This window comes from Lithobates pipiens, unplaced genomic scaffold (genome assembly GCF_037356315.1).
Source record: "Lithobates pipiens isolate NorthernLeopardFrog02 unplaced genomic scaffold, aLitPip1_a1.2 Scaffold_22, whole genome shotgun sequence".
In the NCBI taxonomy this organism is placed as follows: Eukaryota; Metazoa; Chordata; class Amphibia; order Anura; family Ranidae; genus Lithobates; species Lithobates pipiens.
The window spans coordinates 253,102,046-253,121,940 of NW_027507784.1; the positions used below are offsets into that span (position 1 = coordinate 253,102,046).

General features: G+C 42.9%; 1 protein-coding gene across 2 annotated transcripts; it reads right to left on the minus strand.

Annotated features, from left to right (window-relative positions):
• Positions 1-503: 503 nt before the first annotated feature.
• On the minus strand, positions 504-19,620 carry COQ7 (coenzyme Q7, hydroxylase). Of its 2 annotated transcripts, XM_077448945.1 has the most exons (7): positions 19,466-19,620; positions 11,775-11,974; positions 9,621-9,735; positions 9,392-9,531; positions 7,763-7,831; positions 4,396-4,495; positions 504-988 (listed from the first exon to the last, which is right to left on the minus strand). In XM_077448945.1, exons 1-7 carry the CDS (start codon positions 19,524-19,526, stop codon positions 921-923), a joined length of 753 nt encoding a protein of 250 aa, XP_077305071.1. In that variant the 5' UTR covers positions 19,527-19,620; the 3' UTR covers positions 504-920. The 2 variants fall into 2 exon arrangements, with proteins under 2 accessions (XP_077305071.1, XP_077305072.1); XM_077448946.1 differs by lacking the exon at positions 4,396-4,495.
• Positions 19,621-19,895: the final 275 nt, after the last annotated feature.

A 19,895-nucleotide genomic window follows, 5' to 3' on the forward strand; every position in this document is an offset into this window, starting at 1 on the left:
TTCGTACTTTGGACTTTTGTCTGATGGACTTGTGCACACACGCTCAGAATATTCAACAACATACATTTGTCCATGAAAAATGTTAAAACCTGCTATCCAACATTTGTCTGCGGAAAATCCGACAATTGTCCCATGGAGCGTACAAATGGTCGGATTTTCCCGCCGACACACGGTCATCACACATTTCCAGTCGGAAAATCTGATTGTGTGTATGAGGCTTAAGAGTAACCAGCATGCTGTCATTGCAACATCTGCCCCGTTTCCTGTCTCTCCAGTGTTCACACCTACCTACTGTTGTATTTTTTTCCAAGAATTGTTAGCCATGCTGAAGCCCATATCACCCTGCATCACAAAATGGGCTGAGTACAACCTTATAGTGGATTGGGAATAATGGGGGGTGCTGTGCCCGAAGAGGATGTCGATTTTTCATCCAATGCTGCCTAGAGCTAGGCTTTAGGTCTATAAAATGATATACGTTAAACAAATCACTTTAAAAAGGCAAATTCATTGTAGAAAAATAATTAGAGTTTATTGACCAAGTCATAGTTCTACTTTTCTGACAATTTCAGCAATACAAGATAGAATAACGATAAAATGAGCCTTTTTTTTAACCTACAGTATATTGTTTGGTTGTAATGACATTGAAAGTGTCCAGTGAAGAATGCAATAAGAAATGTTCACATTTAGGCCAAATAAAAACTTCACTTGGTTCTGTTCATACATTTTTATGTGAGCTTTCAGCTTAAATTACATACACTGCCACCTAGTGGCCACTTATAAAACAGCAAAAAGCATTACTTGCTAAAGCATAAGGCAGCTGCCTAACCACAATAATGCATCGTGTAAAAACAGCTTCATTGCAGAAGAAAGGAATATGCTTAAATTCTCTCGGAAAAAGAAACTCCTTTTCTTAGACACGTTCAGATAAATAGACAGCTGCTCGGCATCCGGCTTGTATAACAGTCTTCAGCACCGAATAAGCTGGAGCCTGCAGGGAAAAGAGGTATTACATTGTCAGAGGCACTTAGGCAGACAGTTGATGTCCTTTATCTATTCCTTTGAAGTTTGGAGACACAAGATTGTCAAGCTATTTTTATAATGACCTATGATCTCTAGATGTAGAGGTAAATTTAGTTCATCTGGCATCAAAGCGTGTCATATAGCAGGTGTCTGAGGATAAAATGTGCCTAATTATCAGTCCTGGGGGGACTCTTGCAGGTCTGATCACCCACAACCCACTTACATTTTTATTTTGATGGGATGGTTTTTCTTAAAAAATGGGAACATTTATTTTGTTAATTTTCAGCTAAACAATTAAAAAGCAGCACAAAAAAAAAAAAAAAAAAAAAACACATGGCATACTGTACATAAGAGAATACATTTGTTCTGTTTCCAGAACTGATCTAAACAATGGCTTAGGGCTCCTTTACACGGACGTCCATCCCCGCTGAGCAGGCAGATGACAGGTCCGTCTCTGCACACTGTGCAGGGACCGACCTGTCAGAGCACCGCTCTCCCCTATTGGAAGAAGCCACACCGTAGAGTCCATCGTCATCCAATCCGCAGACGGATGGAAAAATAGGTTTTTCCTCCGTCACACTTTTTCGGTTCGGAGCGGGTCAGATGTCAGCGGACATGTCACCACTGACATCCGTCCCTCCATAGAGGTCTATGGAGCGTCCGTCCAGGTCCGCCTAAAAAACTGACAGGCAGACCTGAACGCATCGTCCGTATGAAAAAGGCCTTAGTGTTAGTTCACCTTTTCAAAAAAAAAAAAAAAGTAAGGACGAACTAACACCTTACACTATCCCCACCCCAGTCCCAGCTGTACTTATTTCCAAGGATGCTGAGCTGTCAGTGCCCATGCAGCCAGTCCCCATGGTCCAGGGACATGAAAATCCTATTCTTCAACCTCTTTACTATGCAGCACTTATGGGACAGACCAGAGCGATTCACTGTGCAGGTTCTGACCACTTGACCAGCTGTGTGGGCACTGATCAGTACAGGTAAGGAGGACTGGAGGGGGGCGTTTGTTGGGTAGGGAGGATGTATGGTGTATGTACATCTTTTCATTTTTTTTATGAAAAGGTCAATACTTTAAGGTTACATCAACACAGTTACATAGCTGAAGCCCCAGCACCTCTGTACAAATTAATGGCCAGCAACACCGCTGTTCACATGTAACCGCTCACCTGGGCCAGGCAGCTAATCGGTAACTTTGTATGCAGACACAGCAAAGTGCTGCTGCGGAGCAAACTATCCACACCCCATCGCCCATGTGAATGAAGCCTTATGCCGTGTACAACGACCGGACTTTCCGACAGTCTAGGTCCGACGAACCCAGTCCGGACAATACGATAGTTTTTCAAAAAAAAACTAAAAAACAGATGGACCTAGAAATAGAACATGTTTCAAATCTGTCTCAATTCCTATAGGGAAAACCATTCTCCTGTATGCTGGTTGACGGACCAAATACAACAAAAGTGAAGCTATTAGCTACTGGCTATTGAACTTCCTTTTTTAGTCCGGTCTTATGTCATCACGTTCAAAACGAACAGACTTTCGAACCGACTTAGTCCATTCGTTCGGAAAGTCCATCGGAACTCCGCCGAAAGTCCGTCAGGAAGACCATTGGACCTAGTCTGCCGGAAGGTCCGGTCGTGTGTACGCGGCATTACTGGAGCAACTGCTAAACTTTTTCAGAATGTCCAGTCTACAGGATTCTGCAACCTTCCACCTTAATAGCTGCAACTGAAATATATACATTTAAAAGATAAAAACTAATAATAACGACAACATAAAGATGAGTAGCACATTGGAAGATTAAAAGGAGAATTATGGACTTGGGAAAAAAAAAAAAACACATACACTCACCTCAATGCTACAGCACTGGTGTGATGCTGCAGCTGTCCCCCGCTGGTTCTAAGCCTAAGAACCAAGTGATCATATGAGCACTGATTGCTCAGCTCTCAGAGTTGAGAGCAGTGACTGTCAGTCACTGCTTCCCACTGTACTCCTCCAGTGCTCACTGGAGCGCCAGGGTGGAGAGGGGGTGGTGCAGCTGGCTCTGGCTCTCTGCTGCGCACTGAGAGCCGGAGCCAGCTGTCAATGAGGCAGCTAAATGGATCCCAACAATATGGTCAGAACCTTCCAGAGCCATGTCAGCTGACAGCAGGCTTTAGGCTGCTGTTGGCCACTTCTGGGTCACAGGAGTGAAAAAGTGCACTTCTGTGACCCACAAAAGAAATACAGTAAAAACCTTGGTTTGAGAGTGTTTTGCAAGACAAGCAAAATCTTTAAATAAATTTGCATTTGATATACAAGTGATGTCTTGATATACAAGTAGCGTTGTGTCACAACTGAGTATAAAACAGAACAGAGGCGCCTCTAAGTGTAGCAATAATGCTACAATTAATGAAGGTAAAATATTTAGCAAGTCACATGGTTAATGATTAAAACAGGTAGATCTAAGTATGCAGGCATCCGGGGTAAAGCTGTCGACATAGACCATCCTCCACACCGCCATTAACGTCGTCCCTTCCACGCTGTGCTCCACGAGCACTTCAAGCCTCACATTCAGATCACTCTACTGCAGGGTAGTCTTCCCGGTCACGATTGCAGACTGGCAGTGGTGAGAGCCGGCGGTGCAGGGGATGGGCTATGTGGATAGCTTTACCAGGATGCCTGTATACTTAGATGTGCCTCTTTTAATCATTAACCATGGGACTTGCTAAATATTTTACTTTCAATAATTGTAGCCATATTGCTACACTTAGAGGTGCCTCTGTTCTGTTTTATACTCAGTTGTGACACAACGCTACTTGTATATCAAGACATCACTTGTATATCAAATGCAAATTTATTTAAAGATTTTGCTTGTCTTGCAAAACACTCTCAAACCAAGGTTTTTACTGTATTTCTCTTGTGGGTCACAGGAGTGCACTTACTTTTTCACTCCTGTGACCCAGAAGCGGCCAACAGTAGCCTAAAGCCTGCTGTCGACCATGTGAGTTGCTAAATGTTATAATCTTTTATTAAAATGTAACCATATTATTGCTACACTTCCTCTCTTCTCTTTATACTCTCTAGCTCCTGATGGATTTGCTTCTAATCCCCTTGGGGAGGCTGCTGTTTGTGGATGGACATTTTATGGTTACACAACCTATTGCTATAATCTTTTTATATGGACTATAAACTGAAGGACTTAATGAATAAATAGTTGTGGAATGAATCATCTGAGTTTCTATTATTTCTTTGATACACAAGTGCTTTGGATTACAAGCATGTTTCGAGAAAAAATTATGCTCACAATCCAAGGTTTTACTATATGGCCAAAAAGGCTTTGGTCACACTTCTCTTTTAAATAACAAAACCAGCTTTTGCTGCAATATTCACCTTTAATACAGGGATTTCTCCCACAGTTTTTTTCTGCTTCTACCCACTTCCTCTGAGCCCAGGTCGCTTTGAATCCACACCAGCCTGTAACTGGATAGTGCTAGGAGAAAAACCACAGTCAGCACATTGCCGGCTCTCCCTCCATCACCCCATTTTCAATTTTTTGCACAGAGTGGCCCCGATCCTCCTCTTCTGGGGTCCCTCAGTGGTGCAGGTGGCCCCTCCCTGCATCAAGTGTCCATGTTGGAGAAGCGCTCTCCTTGGGGGACATCGGTGTGGGCCTGGTCCCGATTCCCACACCCGTGTCCATTGGTCCCACCCCCGGCATCGCATCATTGGATTTGATTGGCAGCAGCGGGAGCCAATGGCTGCTATCACTCTATTCAATCAGAACACGAGACACCAGGTAGAGCTAGTGTGCTTGTTCCCGGCAGGAGAAAGATCGGTCTCAAGTAAGTAAAACAGGGCCTCGGGGGGGGCGGGGGGGCGGGGGCGGGGGTTGCAGCACAACAGAAGGTTTTTCACCTTGACGCATTCTGCGATAAAACCATGAGGGCTTACAACCCCTTTAAATGCAGATACTTATACTGACTGGATTGACATAGCTGCATTCATTTGTGTGTTATTCAGCCTTAACCATATTCTGATTAATCCGTAATTTTCACAATTGAATTCTTTGGTTTTCCTGACATCATCCCCTAAAGATTACTATACTGTTACAATGTAATGTCACACTTCAGTGTGTCAAATGTAAAATTACAGCTTAAAGCGGAGTTCCACCCACTTTTGAGAGGTGGTCTTAAACGAAAGACCACCCCTCGTTTTTGCATATTAAAAAAATAAATTTGTTTCCTTTTTATGACGTACATAGTGTACTTCCGATCCATCCGGGCCGCGGTGTAGGACGTCATATCCTTTTGTTCGGCGAGCCCCCCACTGTCTTCTGGGACCTGTGTGTGTCCCAGAAGACAAGCTGGCCATTCACAAAGTGCCGTGCATGCGCAGTAGGAAAAGGACAGTGAAGCAGCAAGGCTCCACTGCCTGTTTCCCTTAGTTAGAATGGCGGCGCCTGCACCCAATCCGATGGACATATCGGCCTCGGGGGACCGACATTCCAGATCAGTAGCAGTGAGCAATGGGAGCAGGGACATTGATAGCAACCGTTAAAAATAGGACAATAGTAGCAGCCCCTACATTGCCTTCCTGAAAGGTCTCAGCTCAGGCAGAACAGGTGATTGTGTGACAGCAGCTCATATCTTTACAAGTACAGAATCTGCTGGCTAGCAAAGAATTTATGTTATTAACGAACCCACCATATCACTATAAAAACAGAAGGTTTGATGCGTAGCTCTTTCAATACATTTCTCGCAGTGTTTAGAATTAATTCCATAACCAAGGTTTTCTTGTAACATTTTAAATCAGTCTTCAACACAAAATCAAAATGTATTATATTGCAGCTTACCAATTCTTAGATGTGATGACTGCATTTGTTTTCTTTTTTTAGACGTTCCTTCTTTTACCTTCACCTGGTGATCTAGCCAATTAGTCTGTTTTTTTTTGTTTTGTTTTTTAACAGAACAAGCTCTCCCACAGATGTATCAGTTAAAGGGTTGAGACAAACTATTTACCACTGACTGGGAACTTACAATGATCAGTTTTTATTAATTTATGTAAAGCCTTTATCCCAGAAAATGTGACTGCTTAAAAAGCATAAGCTGGAGTTTGGCTTCAATTTGTTTAGCGTATCTAAATCTGATAGTACATCTAAAGCCTCATTCACACGATCAGACTTTGTACAAAATTTCCCCTGGACTTTTACACAAGGGGCGTTGGCCGTAAGTTTGTATTGCATACACACGATTGGACTTTTTAGGCAACAAACACGACATAGTGACGATTCAACATACTGACGACACTTCAAAAGAGGATGTTCAATTACTCCAGCGCCACCTTTGGTCAACTTCTGTATTGTTGTCTGATCTTTTGCATTGGTTCTGAGCATGCGTGTTTGTACTTTGTACAAAAGTCTGATGGTTTTGTGTACACACGATCAGACTTTGCTCCATCGGACTTATATTGTCAAAAAGTTTGTCCGTTCGCTCAGCCAACAAAAGTCCTATGAAAACCGAAAAAGTTTGTCCGATGGAGCGTACACGCGGTCGGTTGTTGTCCCAAAACAGCTAATTTGCATGTTTGTTGTCAAAAAGTCTGATCGTGTGTACGGGCCTTAACACTCCCCTCCCCCCGACTGACAATGCTGCTGTCCAAATGTGTCTCTGTTGCTTCTTCATCCAGAGGGGGGGCATTCTGATACAGGAGGTGTGTTACTGACCAGATCGCCAGGTGAAAACTGAGGGGAGAACAAAAAAGGCCAAAAAAAAAAAAAAAAGCAGCCACCAAATATAATAATTGGTAAAGCTACAATACATTATATTTTCAGTTTTGGGTTTAGTACAGCTTTAAGAAAACAATATCGTGCCCACAACAGTTTGCTGCTAGAAAGAATCTACTGGGAGGAAAAATTTGTTTTATTAACCTTTAGAAGCCGCAGAGTTTCATCTCTGCTTACCTGAGCTAATTAATAACTCATTACTTAGTTACGCGTTTTAATTAGCATCTACTTATCCCCATCAAATATAAAAGCGGAGGTTTATTGCTTCTACCAAAACAGCGAGATTCCTAAAGCTGAACTCCAGGCACACTAGCTGTCATTAAAATGATATTCCTCAATAGCCAAAAATGTCATTTGTGTTTACTAAATGCCTCTGCAAACCTAGGCATTACCCTATCATAGATGACTTATTTTTTCGGATTCCCCTATCCACACAAGCGAGGTGAATAGAGGAATACTCTGCAATGTAGCACTGTATTCTGACAGTATGATTCCTTCTTTATCAAACACTGATCGGCGGTAGAAGCCAATTGGTGCAGAACCCCTGCCATTCATGGAATGCCCATAAATACAAAGCTTTTTTTGATTGGAAGAGATGGAGAGGAGGGGCCACGACATCACAATCTCCACCTCATCCAATCAGAGAAGGCTTTGTTTTCATTGAAAATACAAGGGTTCAATGAATGGCAGCAGTGCCAAGCAAGCGATCCCCCCTTTGATTGGTTAGTGTGCAGAGGGGAAGTCGCTTGCACAGAACCTAAGCAGGACCCAGAAAATTGCAGCCTTTTCTGTAGTGATTTGCAGCCCCCCCCCCAGGGACCTTCAGGTATGTAATCTGCATACTCTGATTGTGCCAACCTCGATCGCTGTAAGTATGCAATTAAAATAAGTCCTGGAGTTCAGCTTTACAGGAACTCAACTGGTTTGCTGAAAATGTGAGAGAGGCTCTTCTTCCCATTACAATTAAACTCATACCAGTTCTGCGTCATGTTCCAGACCGGTATCATGATGTTCCATTTCATCATCCCGAAACTTCTTTATTGTCTGGTGTAAAAGAAAGAAAGACCACTTTACATGTAGAGATCAACCATAGATGCTATAGCAACCTATACTCATTTCATAGATGTCCATAGCAATACAAGAACCACCATGATCCTTCGTACAGTAGAGGTGCAGAGCAGTGAGCCTAGCATTAGACATATGTTTTCATCTTAAAGTGTACTTCCAGGGAAAGATGTTTTTTAGTTATGGATAGAGTAAGGAAGGGATAGAAGCCCTGTCAGGTGTTTACTGCTATCTGGCTCTTTGTCACAATGATTTCCCCTCAGTTTCTGCCCTGCTGACACCATTTCATCAAACAGGAAGTGGGGGGAACGCTCCAACTGCAACTATTATCAGCTGGACAGGAAGTGAGGGTAAATCTTTCCAAAGAGGTCCCAAATAGTAGTAAAACTAGCAGGAATTCCAATCCTTCCCCACAACAACAGATTGTTGTTTTGAGGCCCACCTTTCCCATTGGTGCACTGCAGGCTTTCGCTCACGCTCTGCTCTTCTTCATCCTATCTCTACACCTTTTGATTTACATTGAGATCCCCTTGACATAGAATATCAAACACTGTAACTATATCTCTGATTCATTAAACTGGTGACCCGATGGATCCTATTTTGCTCCAGTGCCTCCTGTTTTTGTTTTCATCTATCACCACTTGGAGAGCTGTGCTTCATCAACTTACTTTATATCTCTATGTCTGGTTGGTCTGGGTTAGGGAAAAGTGGGGACCTGGGTACAACATTCAGTGTTCCCCCTTCTCCCGTCCTCCCTTAAGGGGAGCCCTGTGTTAGCCCCCCCCATGATCTGCTATCGCCCATACTCCTACATTAAAGTAAATCAGCACCCACCCAATCAGTCCTGAGGAAGCAAGTAAATCTTGTAAAACGTGTTGACTAACAAGTATAGAGGAACTGTGGACTCAATTTTCAATATCAACGCCGACACCACATATATTACTTCCATCTACGGACTTCCATACATCATATATACTGCTTGGCTAGATCTGTATCTCCATGCTTGGGATTGGGTTTTGGTTGACCTAATGAATGTAGAGGGTGCTATAATGATTTTTTAATAATTTTAGAATAAAGATTGATATATATTTTAAACAGATTGTCTCATGTTGTGCCTACAAGGTCTGCCAAGTTTTTGAGAAATTAGGATTCTATTTTCACTTTCTTTCCTATATGACAATTTGGATGTTGGCATGTGAGGGTCTTCATCTTACAGCAGTATAAATGTTTTCAATGTACCCATTTATCCTGCCAGTAGGTTTTCCCTATATTGGCAGGCAGGCAGATCAGGCTAAGCAGAAACTCTTCTGCCTTCCCTTTTGGGGGTTTAATACCAGAAAACCCAAACTGGTAATGCCATCTCTCGCACATATGGTATTACTGGGCTATGGGTAAATTATATAGTTTAGACTGAGGTTGATTTCAAGACTGCAGGTTACAATAACTAATGGATTGTTTGTGTAATTCACCTAATAAATTAATTAAATTTTTCTGTACCCTTTGAAAACCATGTTATATGGTGTAATTCCATGTAAGCACCTGTAGTAATTCCTTGTGCCTTTCAGGATCCCTTTCCATAAGAGCTCGGATTTGATTGTTATAGTGGTTTGATATACTCTCTTCTACCGCCACTGTACATGCCATTGCGCCATTCTTTCCCAGCAGAGCAGTACCAGCACCTGGGTGGGACAAGATGTGACAACCCATGAGCTCATGCATTCAAAAAATAAATATAAGAAATTAAAAAAGCAAAGCGGAAGTAGCATACCTAATACAAATCCAGCCACATTCCACAATGGCAGCAGTATGGTAGGCCGGACCCTGTTTGCAACCATTAGTTCATCAAACTTTTTCAAATGATCTTTCTCCTGGTTCCACATATGCTGTAAAATATACCTTGGTTAACACTGAGAGAAGCTGTGGTTAACGTAGCTTTAGATAATAATTTCAGATTTTTTAAATGTATATTAATGTTTAATTAAATCAATCTATTACCGCAACAGGGATATTAGCATTTGGTACTACCTCTTTTAGTTTACCTTACACAAGACATAGAGGAAACTAGGGTGCCACATCCCTATAAGCAGTGCATCATACAGAAAATGCATAGTGGAACGGGACTAGATAGGGGGTCTAAGTGCTGGGGGTCCCCACCTTTGCCCTCATTCCGGGTCCCCTTTACCCTTATTGGCACACTCTGGGTTTTCATTTACATTTATATTTGTTCAGCGGGATGTTAAAAGTCATATTATACTATATTGTAATACTGATTGATGTTATTTTATTTAGATTATCTGGTGTATAAATGTGGTAATGACTCCCAAAGCAGGTGGACTAAATCCATGAAACACATTTGGCCACAAAGGATCACCAATTCTGGATATGATGCACTGTTGTCAAAATGATTTTATAGTAGGTTGTTCTAATATAAAAAAAATGTATATGCAATGATAATGTTCTTTGCAAGATTTACTAGTATGGATTAAATAAAAATGTTTTATAAAATGTGCCACAAAATTCTTATTCCACTAACATTTTCTATATGAGAAACAAAAAGAGGGAATTTTGTATACAGCATGATCTTTAACAATGTTGGCACAGTTGCTTAGTGGTTAGCACTTCTGCCTTGCAGCACTGGGGTTCTTGAGTGGGTTTGAGTGGGTTTCCTCCCACACTCCAAAGACAGGTTAACTTGGTTCTGTCCAATCTGCCCCTAGTATGTGTGTTTATGTATGCAGTTGACAGCTTCCTGGTGGGTTCAGATCTTTGTCTGAATACGCCCAAGCTCATCGCTATTCAGTAGCTTTTACGCTGACCCTCTGGCTTCAATACGATCTGAGCCACTAACCCAGAACAAGCAAGAAGACCACTTGATCTGGGTTATAAACTGGTAGAGTCATCACGTGAAAGCCAAACCAGTCAGTAGGACAGCCAGGTAGCTAGTATTTTCAGAAGGTCAGGCTACATGTTAAGCTCATGAAAAGGTTTTCATTCATTCCAATGACCTGAATAAATTACTATTCTGCATGCAGAGGATTGCATTTATGCAGTCTACCCGCATAACAATAATAAAAAAGCAAGACTTGGTTGGTCTTGAGGACTTTGCATTGTTGAAGCACACTAATCTCAAACTTTAGACCAGGGGTCTTAAACTGGCGGCCCTCCAGCTGTTGCAAAACTACAAGTCCCATCATGCCTCTGCCTGTGGGAGTCATGCTTGTAACTGCCAGCCTGGCAAAGCCTCATGGTACTTGTAGTTTCACAACAGCTGGAGGGCCGCCAGTTTGAGACCCCTGCTTTAGACTGTAAATTATAAACATTTCCAATTATTTATTATAGGTACTTTTAAAGTGCTATTACTTTTTACTTGTATTGTAGATAGCAGTGTTTACTTAATATGCAGTATAATGACAAGCTCCATAAAGAGACCCCTAAAATACATGTCAACCTAAGAAGTAGCCTCTGGGGTAGGTTTTGAGAATCGCCTAGTACAAAAGTTCATAGCACTCAGAGGTCTTTTCGAAATATTTATTGATTAGGAGCAGCAAGTAAACCCAACATGGTTCAGAGTATAGGCCTCCTTCCTCAGGGCTGAAGCAGTGAATGCTATTAGGATCATAATGAGATGCAATAGAATACCTATGTTAGGGCTCGATAAAGACTGTCAAATCTTAGTGGCATTACGAGTTGATAGCTCCTTTGTTATCTGCCCAGTGCTCTTGCTGTCACAATCAGAGAGGTAGCAGCCTAGGACCAGAACAAGGTTCACCTACACTGCACCTTCATTAGGTATTATCTCCTTTGAAGGAAGGCTCACCCCACTGTATATCAATCAGAACCAAGCCTTGCTTCTATTGTTCCAGCACTACCATAGACATATAAGACGTAGCCTGTAAAAAAAAATATCTGTACATTTACTAACCTGAATGATAGGTCCTACAGATGATCTGCCCAATACGGCCATTTGTCCAGCATAGATGCGATTCGCTCCATATTCCCCAGCATGATCTACTCTTATTACACGATCCAGCAATGCTCTATCTCCGTCATCTGTGTAGCCTACTGAGCTGCACTGTCTGGCTGGCACCGCACACACCGATAAGGAGCATGGTTGCTTTACACCTTGGATTTAAAGTACAGTAGAAAAACTCAATAATACTATTAAGATTGTTTTTAGTATTTTAATTTTGTATAGTTCAGGTATAAGACAGACAGGTAATGATCCCAGACAAGTAACATCACTCTAACTGTGTCATAACACAGTTTCTATGCATTAGCTACAGGCTAGATATCCTACCTTCATGGTCATGGCACACATTGGGGGTTATTTACGAAAGGCAAATCCACTTCGCACTGCAAGTGCACTTGGAAGTGCAGTTGCTCTAAATCTAAGGGGTAGATCTGAAATGTGTGGAAGCTCTGCTGATTTTACTATCCAATCATGTGCAAGCTAAAATGCTGTTTTTTTTTCCTTGCATGACCCCCTCGGATCTACAGCGACTTTACTTCCAATTGCACTTGCAGTGCAAAGTGGATTTTCCTTTAGTAAATAACCCCCACTGTTTGAAAAAAAAATGTGAAAAGATTTGTCCATGTGTATTTTTTGTTTTTTTTTTGCGTGTTATTTACTATGAATCGGGGTGGCAGCATATTGAAAGTAAGTGGGTGGGTGGGGTGTCTGATTAAACTGACACATTTGTTTCACCTCTCAAATTTCAAGCTTTTTTCTGCTATTCTAAGACTTTTTGTTCTAGGATGTCTTACACTTGAGGGTCCTTAAGAAATTAAGTCAGGTGATAGCCAGAACATTGTTCCTAATTTTTGGACAGTTTATTGACAGGGGTGGTACCAGCTGATTGAAGGAAAGCCAACGTGGTACCAATATTAAAAAAAAGGGCCAAGATATAATATACCTGGGAACTACAGGCCAGTTAGCCCCCAACATCAATAGTCTGCAAGCTATTGGAGGGGATGATTTTAGTAATGAAAATTTTATCATTAGTGGTAATCAGCATGGATTCATGAAGAATCGTTCTTGCCAGACAAATCTATTAATGTTCTATGAAGAAGTGAGCTGCCATCTAGATAAAGGAAGGCCTGTGGAGGTGTTGCAGCTGGATTTTGCAAAGGCATTTGATACAGTTCCCCACAAACGTTTACGAGCATTTTTAAAAACTAGAAACTTTTTTTTTGTGTTGTCTCGTAAAACAAGCATGATTCAAGCCAATGAGGTGTGCAGTACCACCTTTGTACAGAGGAGCGGGTGCGCCGGTGACACTCGGATCAGTTTGGAGCCGTTTGGAAATACTCGGAAACACTGAGAAATACTCCGTTCCTGAGTGTTTCCGAGTTCAGCCGAGCTGTCCCAGAGTATTTCTGAGGCTCTCCAGCGCTGCCCCCCCCCACCTCTGGCCACACGCGGTACTGCATGCAATAGAAGTCAATGTGGAACAAATTATCTTTGTTTTCATTGACTTCTATGGGGAAATGCGGTTTGATATGCGAGTGCTTTGGATTACAAGCATTCTCCTGAAACGGATTATGCTCGTAATCCAAGGTTACAATTTTTTTTTAGTAGACACCCTAGCGAATAAAATGGTGGTTGTTGCAATATTTTTTGTCACACTGTATTTGCACAATTTTTGGGGGAAAATATTACTTTAATGAATTTAAAAAAAATAAAAAACTAACTAGTAAAGTTAGCCCTTTTTTTTTTTATCCTAAGCAAAAAAAATAAAAATCGCAAACCTAATTTTGGCCAGAATCGTGCAGCTCTAGTGCAAGTTACTCACTAGGGGGTGAACCTCTGGGGGAATCCAGGATGGAAAAAGACCTGGGGGTCCTAGTAGAGGACAGGCTCAGAAATTTCATGCAATGCCAAACTGCTGCAAGCAAAGCCAACAGAATACTGGCCTGTATTAAAAAAACGGACATTCACTGCAGACATAAAACAATAATTTTCCCATTCTACAAGACTCCAGCTGGCTGCATCTTAAATAAGCCATCCAGTTCTGGGTGCCAGTCCTCAGGAAGGATGTGCTGGAACTGGAGAGTCCAGAGAAGGGCAACAAAGCTAAAAAAGGGACTAGAGCAGGGGTGTCAAACTGGTGGCCCTCCAGCTGTTGCCAAACTACAAGTCCCATGAGGCATCGCAAGGCTGACAGTTAGGCCGCGTACACACGCGCGGACTGTTCGCCCAACTTTGTCCGTCCAACAGTTTCGGCAAACAGTCCGCTCAAACTTAGCATGGACGGACATGGCCACACACGACGGACGAACAGTTTGCTGAAACCGTGCGCGATGACGTTTCGGCACGCACGACGGATCGAAAATTTCGACGTCCAATACACTGCAATGCAACCTTCCGACGTGGAAATCCTTTCTGAGCATGCGCGAGACTTAGTTGGCCGAACAAGCCTACACACGAGCGAACAGTCCGCTGAAACCTTGTTTCAGCGGACAGTTTTTCGGAATTTCCGTAAGACCTTGTTCGTCCAACTGTCCGCTGAAACTGTCCGCTGAAGCCCCACACACGAGCGGACTGTCCGCCCAAACACTGTTCAGCGGACAAGGTTGGGCGAACAGTCCGCCCGTGTGTACGCGGCCTTACAAGCATGACACCCACAGATAGAGACGTGATAGGGCTTGTAGTTTTGTAACAACTAGAGGTCAACCAGTATGAGACCCCTGGTCTAGAGGATCTCAGCTATGGGGAAAGACTGCAAACATTGAACTTTTTCTCTCTGGAGAGGAGACACTTGAGAGGGGATATGATAGCAATGTACAAATAATGTACTGGTGACCCTAGCATAGGGAAAAAAACTTTTTAGTGAAAGGAAATTTAAAAATACACGCGACCATTCACTAAAATTGGAAGAGAAGTGGTTTAACCTCCCTGGCAGTATGATTAGCTCTGATTTTAGGTGCTGAAAGCGGTACAATTATTTTGCATGAAAATTTGGCGTTATATATTGTAGGCCTGCAATATAACTTAAATCTGTTCAAACAAGAGTCTAGTAGACATCCCGGGTATCGTAAAATTTATAATATAATAAATAATGATAATAATAAAAAATTATTCAATAATGTAATCAAATCCAAAAACACTGAAACTTGCTCATTTGCAGAATTGTCGCTGTCATTAGATTTAGTGTTTGATGACGAATTTCCCCATAAATCGCTATCGCTCAATTCTGCAAGTGATTAGAATTTATTATCGCTGTTTTTTAGTTGGTCTAAAACCACTTTTGACATAAAGGGACAGTTTTTGGTTGCTATGGACAATCTCCAAATTCCTGGCAGAAAAAAACTGTATTCATAATATAAGGCTGCATTCACACCTGAGCGTAGCGTTTTCAAGCGTTTTTTGCGGCGTTTTTTACCGCGATTTGCAGTGTTTTTTACCACGATTTGCAGCGTTTTTTACCGCGATTTGCGAATTTGTGCAGGGCAAAAGGTCACCAATGTTAAAAGAAGAAAAACGCCCAAATCAGCCCGATTCGCACGACAAAAAAGGGTCCGGAACTTGTTTGAGCTTCAGGCGACTTGGAGTGGAGATGTGAACCATCTCCATTGAGAATAACGGATTTTTTCCCCTCCAGTGTTTTGTAGCTTTAGGCGTCAAGCTACAAAACGCTCAGGTGTGAATGGGGTCTTAAAGTGCATGCAGGGCACTGCACAGATCACTAGGGACAAAGGGGGTGTGTATTTTTTTTTATACAGTACTGTAATCTGTCAGATAACAGTACTGTGTGTGTTTTTACTTTTTTGAATTTGGCGCCGATCCCCGCTCCCATGCGTTGTAACGCCGCAGGGAACGGAGCACGGCGGCACTCGGGTGCTGTGTGAATCGAGCGAATAACGGTCTGCACACACAGCATGGAGGACATCGCTGGATCCAGGGGACAAGGTAAGTAACATCTCCCTGTATCCAGCGATGCGATCCAGAGTCTGGCTCGGGGTTACCGATCGTGGTACTGAAATCCCAGCCCGAGCCAGACTCGGGATCACCGCTAAGGAGGTTAACCTTAAACTGTATAGAGGGTTCTTTACTGTCAGAGCAGTAAGGATGTGGAATCTCTTCCACAAGTAATGGTATCAGCGAGGAGCACCGATAGTTTCAGAAACCATTAGGCCCCTTCCACATTGAGGTGCTTCTAAACTGCCAGTAAAAACACTGAGCACTTTTGAGGAGCTTTCCATTAATTTCAATGGAGAGGGGCATTTTTTTACTGCCCTGCCACTGCCCCAGTGTGAAAGCATTAATAGATTTTTCTGGAAATAGGTTTTCATGAGCTTTTCAGGGGCTCTTTTTTTTAGCTTGAAAGCACCCGAAAAGTCAAGCTAAAAAAAGCACCTAAGCGTGAAAGGGGTCTTAGCCCTTGTACACACGGTCAGACATTCCGACGGAAAATGTCCCATCAGACCGTGTTGTCAGATAATCCGACTGTGTGTGGGCTCCTTTGGATATTCCGGCGGACAAAGTTTTAGAGCTGGGCTATAAAACTTTCCGACAACATGATCCGATCGGACTTTGTTCCGATTGTGTGTAGAGAATTCCAATCGGACAAAGTGCCACGCATGCTCAGATCAAATTCCTAGACCAAAGCTATTGGCTACTAGCCTGAACGTAGTCCCGTCGTAATGAAATAACGTCATCATGTTACGTACGATCGGATTTGTCTGACCGTGTGTATGCAACACAAGTTTCGGACAAAATCCAATGGATTTTGTTGTCGGAATGTCCGATCCGATCGTGTGTACAAGGGCTAAGATGGGTACCTTAAAAGTGGTTAAATTTTTATAGATTTTTTTTCACACAAAAAGTGTTTTCTTTTGGTGGCATTCCAGTTTTTATTTTTTGTTAAAAAAATTGATAAAGACCGAATAAAAAAAAAAAATGTTTATAACATTTTGCAAACAGGTAATTTTTCTCCTTCATTGATGTACGCTGATGTGGCGGCAGTGATGGGCTCCGATAGGTGGCAGTGATGGGCAACACTGCTAGGTGGCACTGATTGGCATTGATAGGTGGCACTGATGGGCACTGTGGGCAGTGGCAGGTGACAATGACAGGTGGCACTGGCAGGGGGTACTGAATGGCAGAGGAGGCAGATGTGACTCCTTCCTCTTTGGGACCGATGACTGGCTGACAGCTGATCACATGGTAAGGGGCAGGGACTGGCCCGTTACTAGAATCGGTGATCAGCCGAGTCTCAGTGACTCGGTGATCACAGCGTGCCCCCCCCCCCCCCCCCGCGCGCCCTGCAGGGCGTGCGCAGGGAACATGCACAGGGGAGGACAACCTATGACGGCCTCCCAGAAATTGAGGTCTGCGCTGTAGCCGTAATTTGGCTATGGCCCAGACCTCAAGTGGTTAAACAACCTCACATCTGCAATCACAGCCATAAAACTGCTCTAACCCTGTTCTTCAGGCTCTTCCGCAGATTGCATGTGACTGAACCTCTGAGTGCAGCTGCAATGCTTTACATCACTCATGCCCAACTTGCCACCCTTTGGCACGTTTTGTGCAGTCCTCTGGGCCGCTGTAGACACTAATCTGCATTTCCCCCTTGCCCTGTTATAGCAGTGCTTTCTAGCAGTCTCAAGTAATATGTCTCCAGTGTATGACAATAGCTTAAAGTATGTTCCTAGTCTCCGAAAACTCCTATAGCATGTTCACAGTCTCTGAAAGTCTCCTGCCTCTCTGACCGTCTCTTCTATCGCGTCCGCACTCTCTGACCGTCTCTTCTATTGCGTCCGCACTCTCTGACCGTCTCTTCTATCGCGTCCGCACTCTCTGACCGTCTCTTCTATCGCGTCCGCCTCTTCTATCGCGTCCGCACTCACTGACCGCCTCTTCTATCGCGTCTGCCCTCACTGACCGTCTCTTCTATCGCGTCCGCACTCACTGACCGTCTCTTCTATCGCGTCCGCACTCACTGACCGCCTCTTCTATCGCGTCCGCACTCACTGACCGCCTCTTCTATCGCGTCCGCACTCACTGACCGCCTCTTCTATCGCGTCCGCACTCACTGACCGCCTCTTCTATCGCGTCCGCACTCACTGACCGCCTCTTCTATCGCGTCCGCACTCACTGACCGTCTCTTCTATCGCGTCCGCACTCACTGACCGTCTCTTCTATCGCGTCCGCACTCACTGACCGTCTCTTCTATCGCGTCCGCACTCACTGACCGTCTCTTCTATCGCGTCTGCACTCTCTGACTGTCTCTTCTATCGCGTCCGCACTCTCTGACTGTCTCTTCTATCGCGTCTGCACTCTCTGACTGTCTCTTCTATCACATCCGTATGGCTTTATTAGCTGTCTTTGCACTTTCCTGTAGAAATGAGCTGCATGGCTGTGACACCCCCTGATCACTTCTACACAATCCAGATGAAGTCTGTGCTATACTCTGCATTCTGATGTGCACAGTCATTGCAATGTAGCGTTTTAGTGTTTGTATGTATAAAACTTTTTAATTAAGTACTCCTAGTCCTAATCATTACACAACAGTGTGATTTAGTTTTATCATACATCCCACAGTGATCTGTACCTGAGATCTATATAACACTGTGATCTGTACCTGAGATCTATATAACACTGTGATCTGTACCTGAGATCTATATAACACTGTGATCTGTACCTGAGATCTATATAACACTGTGATCTGTACCTGAGATCTATATAACACTGTGATCTGTACCTGAGATCTATATAACACTGTGATCTGTACCTGAGATCTATATAACACTGTGATCTGTACCTGAGATCTATATAACACTGTGATCTGTACCTGAGATCTATATAACACTGTGATCTGTACCTGAGATCTATATAACACTGTGATCTGTACCTGAGATCTATATAACACTGTGATCTGTACCTGAGATCTATATAACACTGTGATCTGTACCTGAGATCTATATAACACTGTGATCTGTACCTGAGATCTATATAACACTGTGATCTGTACCTGAGATCTATATAACACTGTGATCTGTACCTGAGATCTATATAACACTGTGATCTGTACCTGAGATCTATATAACACTGTGATCTGTACCTGAGATCTATATAACACTGTGATATGTACCTGAGATCTATATAACACTGTGATCTGTACCTGAGATCTATATAAAACTGTGATCTGTACCTGAGATCTATATAACACTGTGATCTGTACCTGAGATCTATATAACACTGTGATCTGTACCTGAGATCTATATAAAACTGTGATCTGTACCTGAGATCTATATAACAATGTGATCTGTACCTGAGATCTATATAACACTGTGATCTGTACCTGAGATCTATCATACATAACACTGTGATTTGTACCTGAGATCTATCATACATAACACAGTGATCTGTATCTGAGTTCTATATAACACAGTGATCTGTACCTGAGATCTATCATACATAACACAGTGATCTGTACCTGAGATCTATCATACATAACACAGTGATCTGTACCTGAGATCTATCATACATAACACAGTGATCTGTACCTGAGATCTATCATACATAACACAGTGATCTGTACCTGAGATCTATCATACATAACACAGTGATCTGTACCTGAGATCTATCATACATAACACTGTGATCTGTACCTGCTCTCCTCTGGAGGCCGAAGCACAGCTGTCTGATCCGGAGCCCTGCAGCTCTATCCATCCCCGAAAACGACCTTTCCTCTGCCTACACCTGCTGTCACTCGAACATTTCTTGTCGCCTCCTCTGACATCATTTACCATGAGCTTGCTAACAGGCTACTGCTGACTCTGCTCCGCCCATTCCAGAGACAATGTGTTCCCAAGCATGTCTGCAATACAGGAGCCATTTTGTTGTAGTCCTCTGACCAGCGTATTAATAAAGCCTTATAGCTCATGCAATCTTTCCTAGAGACTATGATTATATTTATGTCATTGTGAATTGTAACATCAGTGATGCCTTCTATATGGGATATGACTGGTAACAAGAAGGAGGTACACCCTTTCTAGATAGAGTGTACACCCGGCTCCGCCTCCATGGTTGCTATGACAA

Excerpts from the sequence above, each read along its gene's own strand:
- COQ7 (XM_077448945.1), bottom strand. The coding sequence starts at position 19,526 with ATGGATAGAGCTGCAGGGCTCCGGATCAGACAGCTGTGCTTCGGCCTC. Across the intron at positions 9,532-9,620 it reads TGTGGCTGGATTTGTATTAG|GTGCTGGTACTGCTCTGCTG; the intron begins GTATGCTACTTC and ends TGTCCCACCCAG. Across the intron at positions 989-4,395 it reads GAGAAATCCCTGTATTAAAG|GCTCCAGCTTATTCGGTGCT; the intron begins GTGAATATTGCA and ends TTTTCCCTGCAG.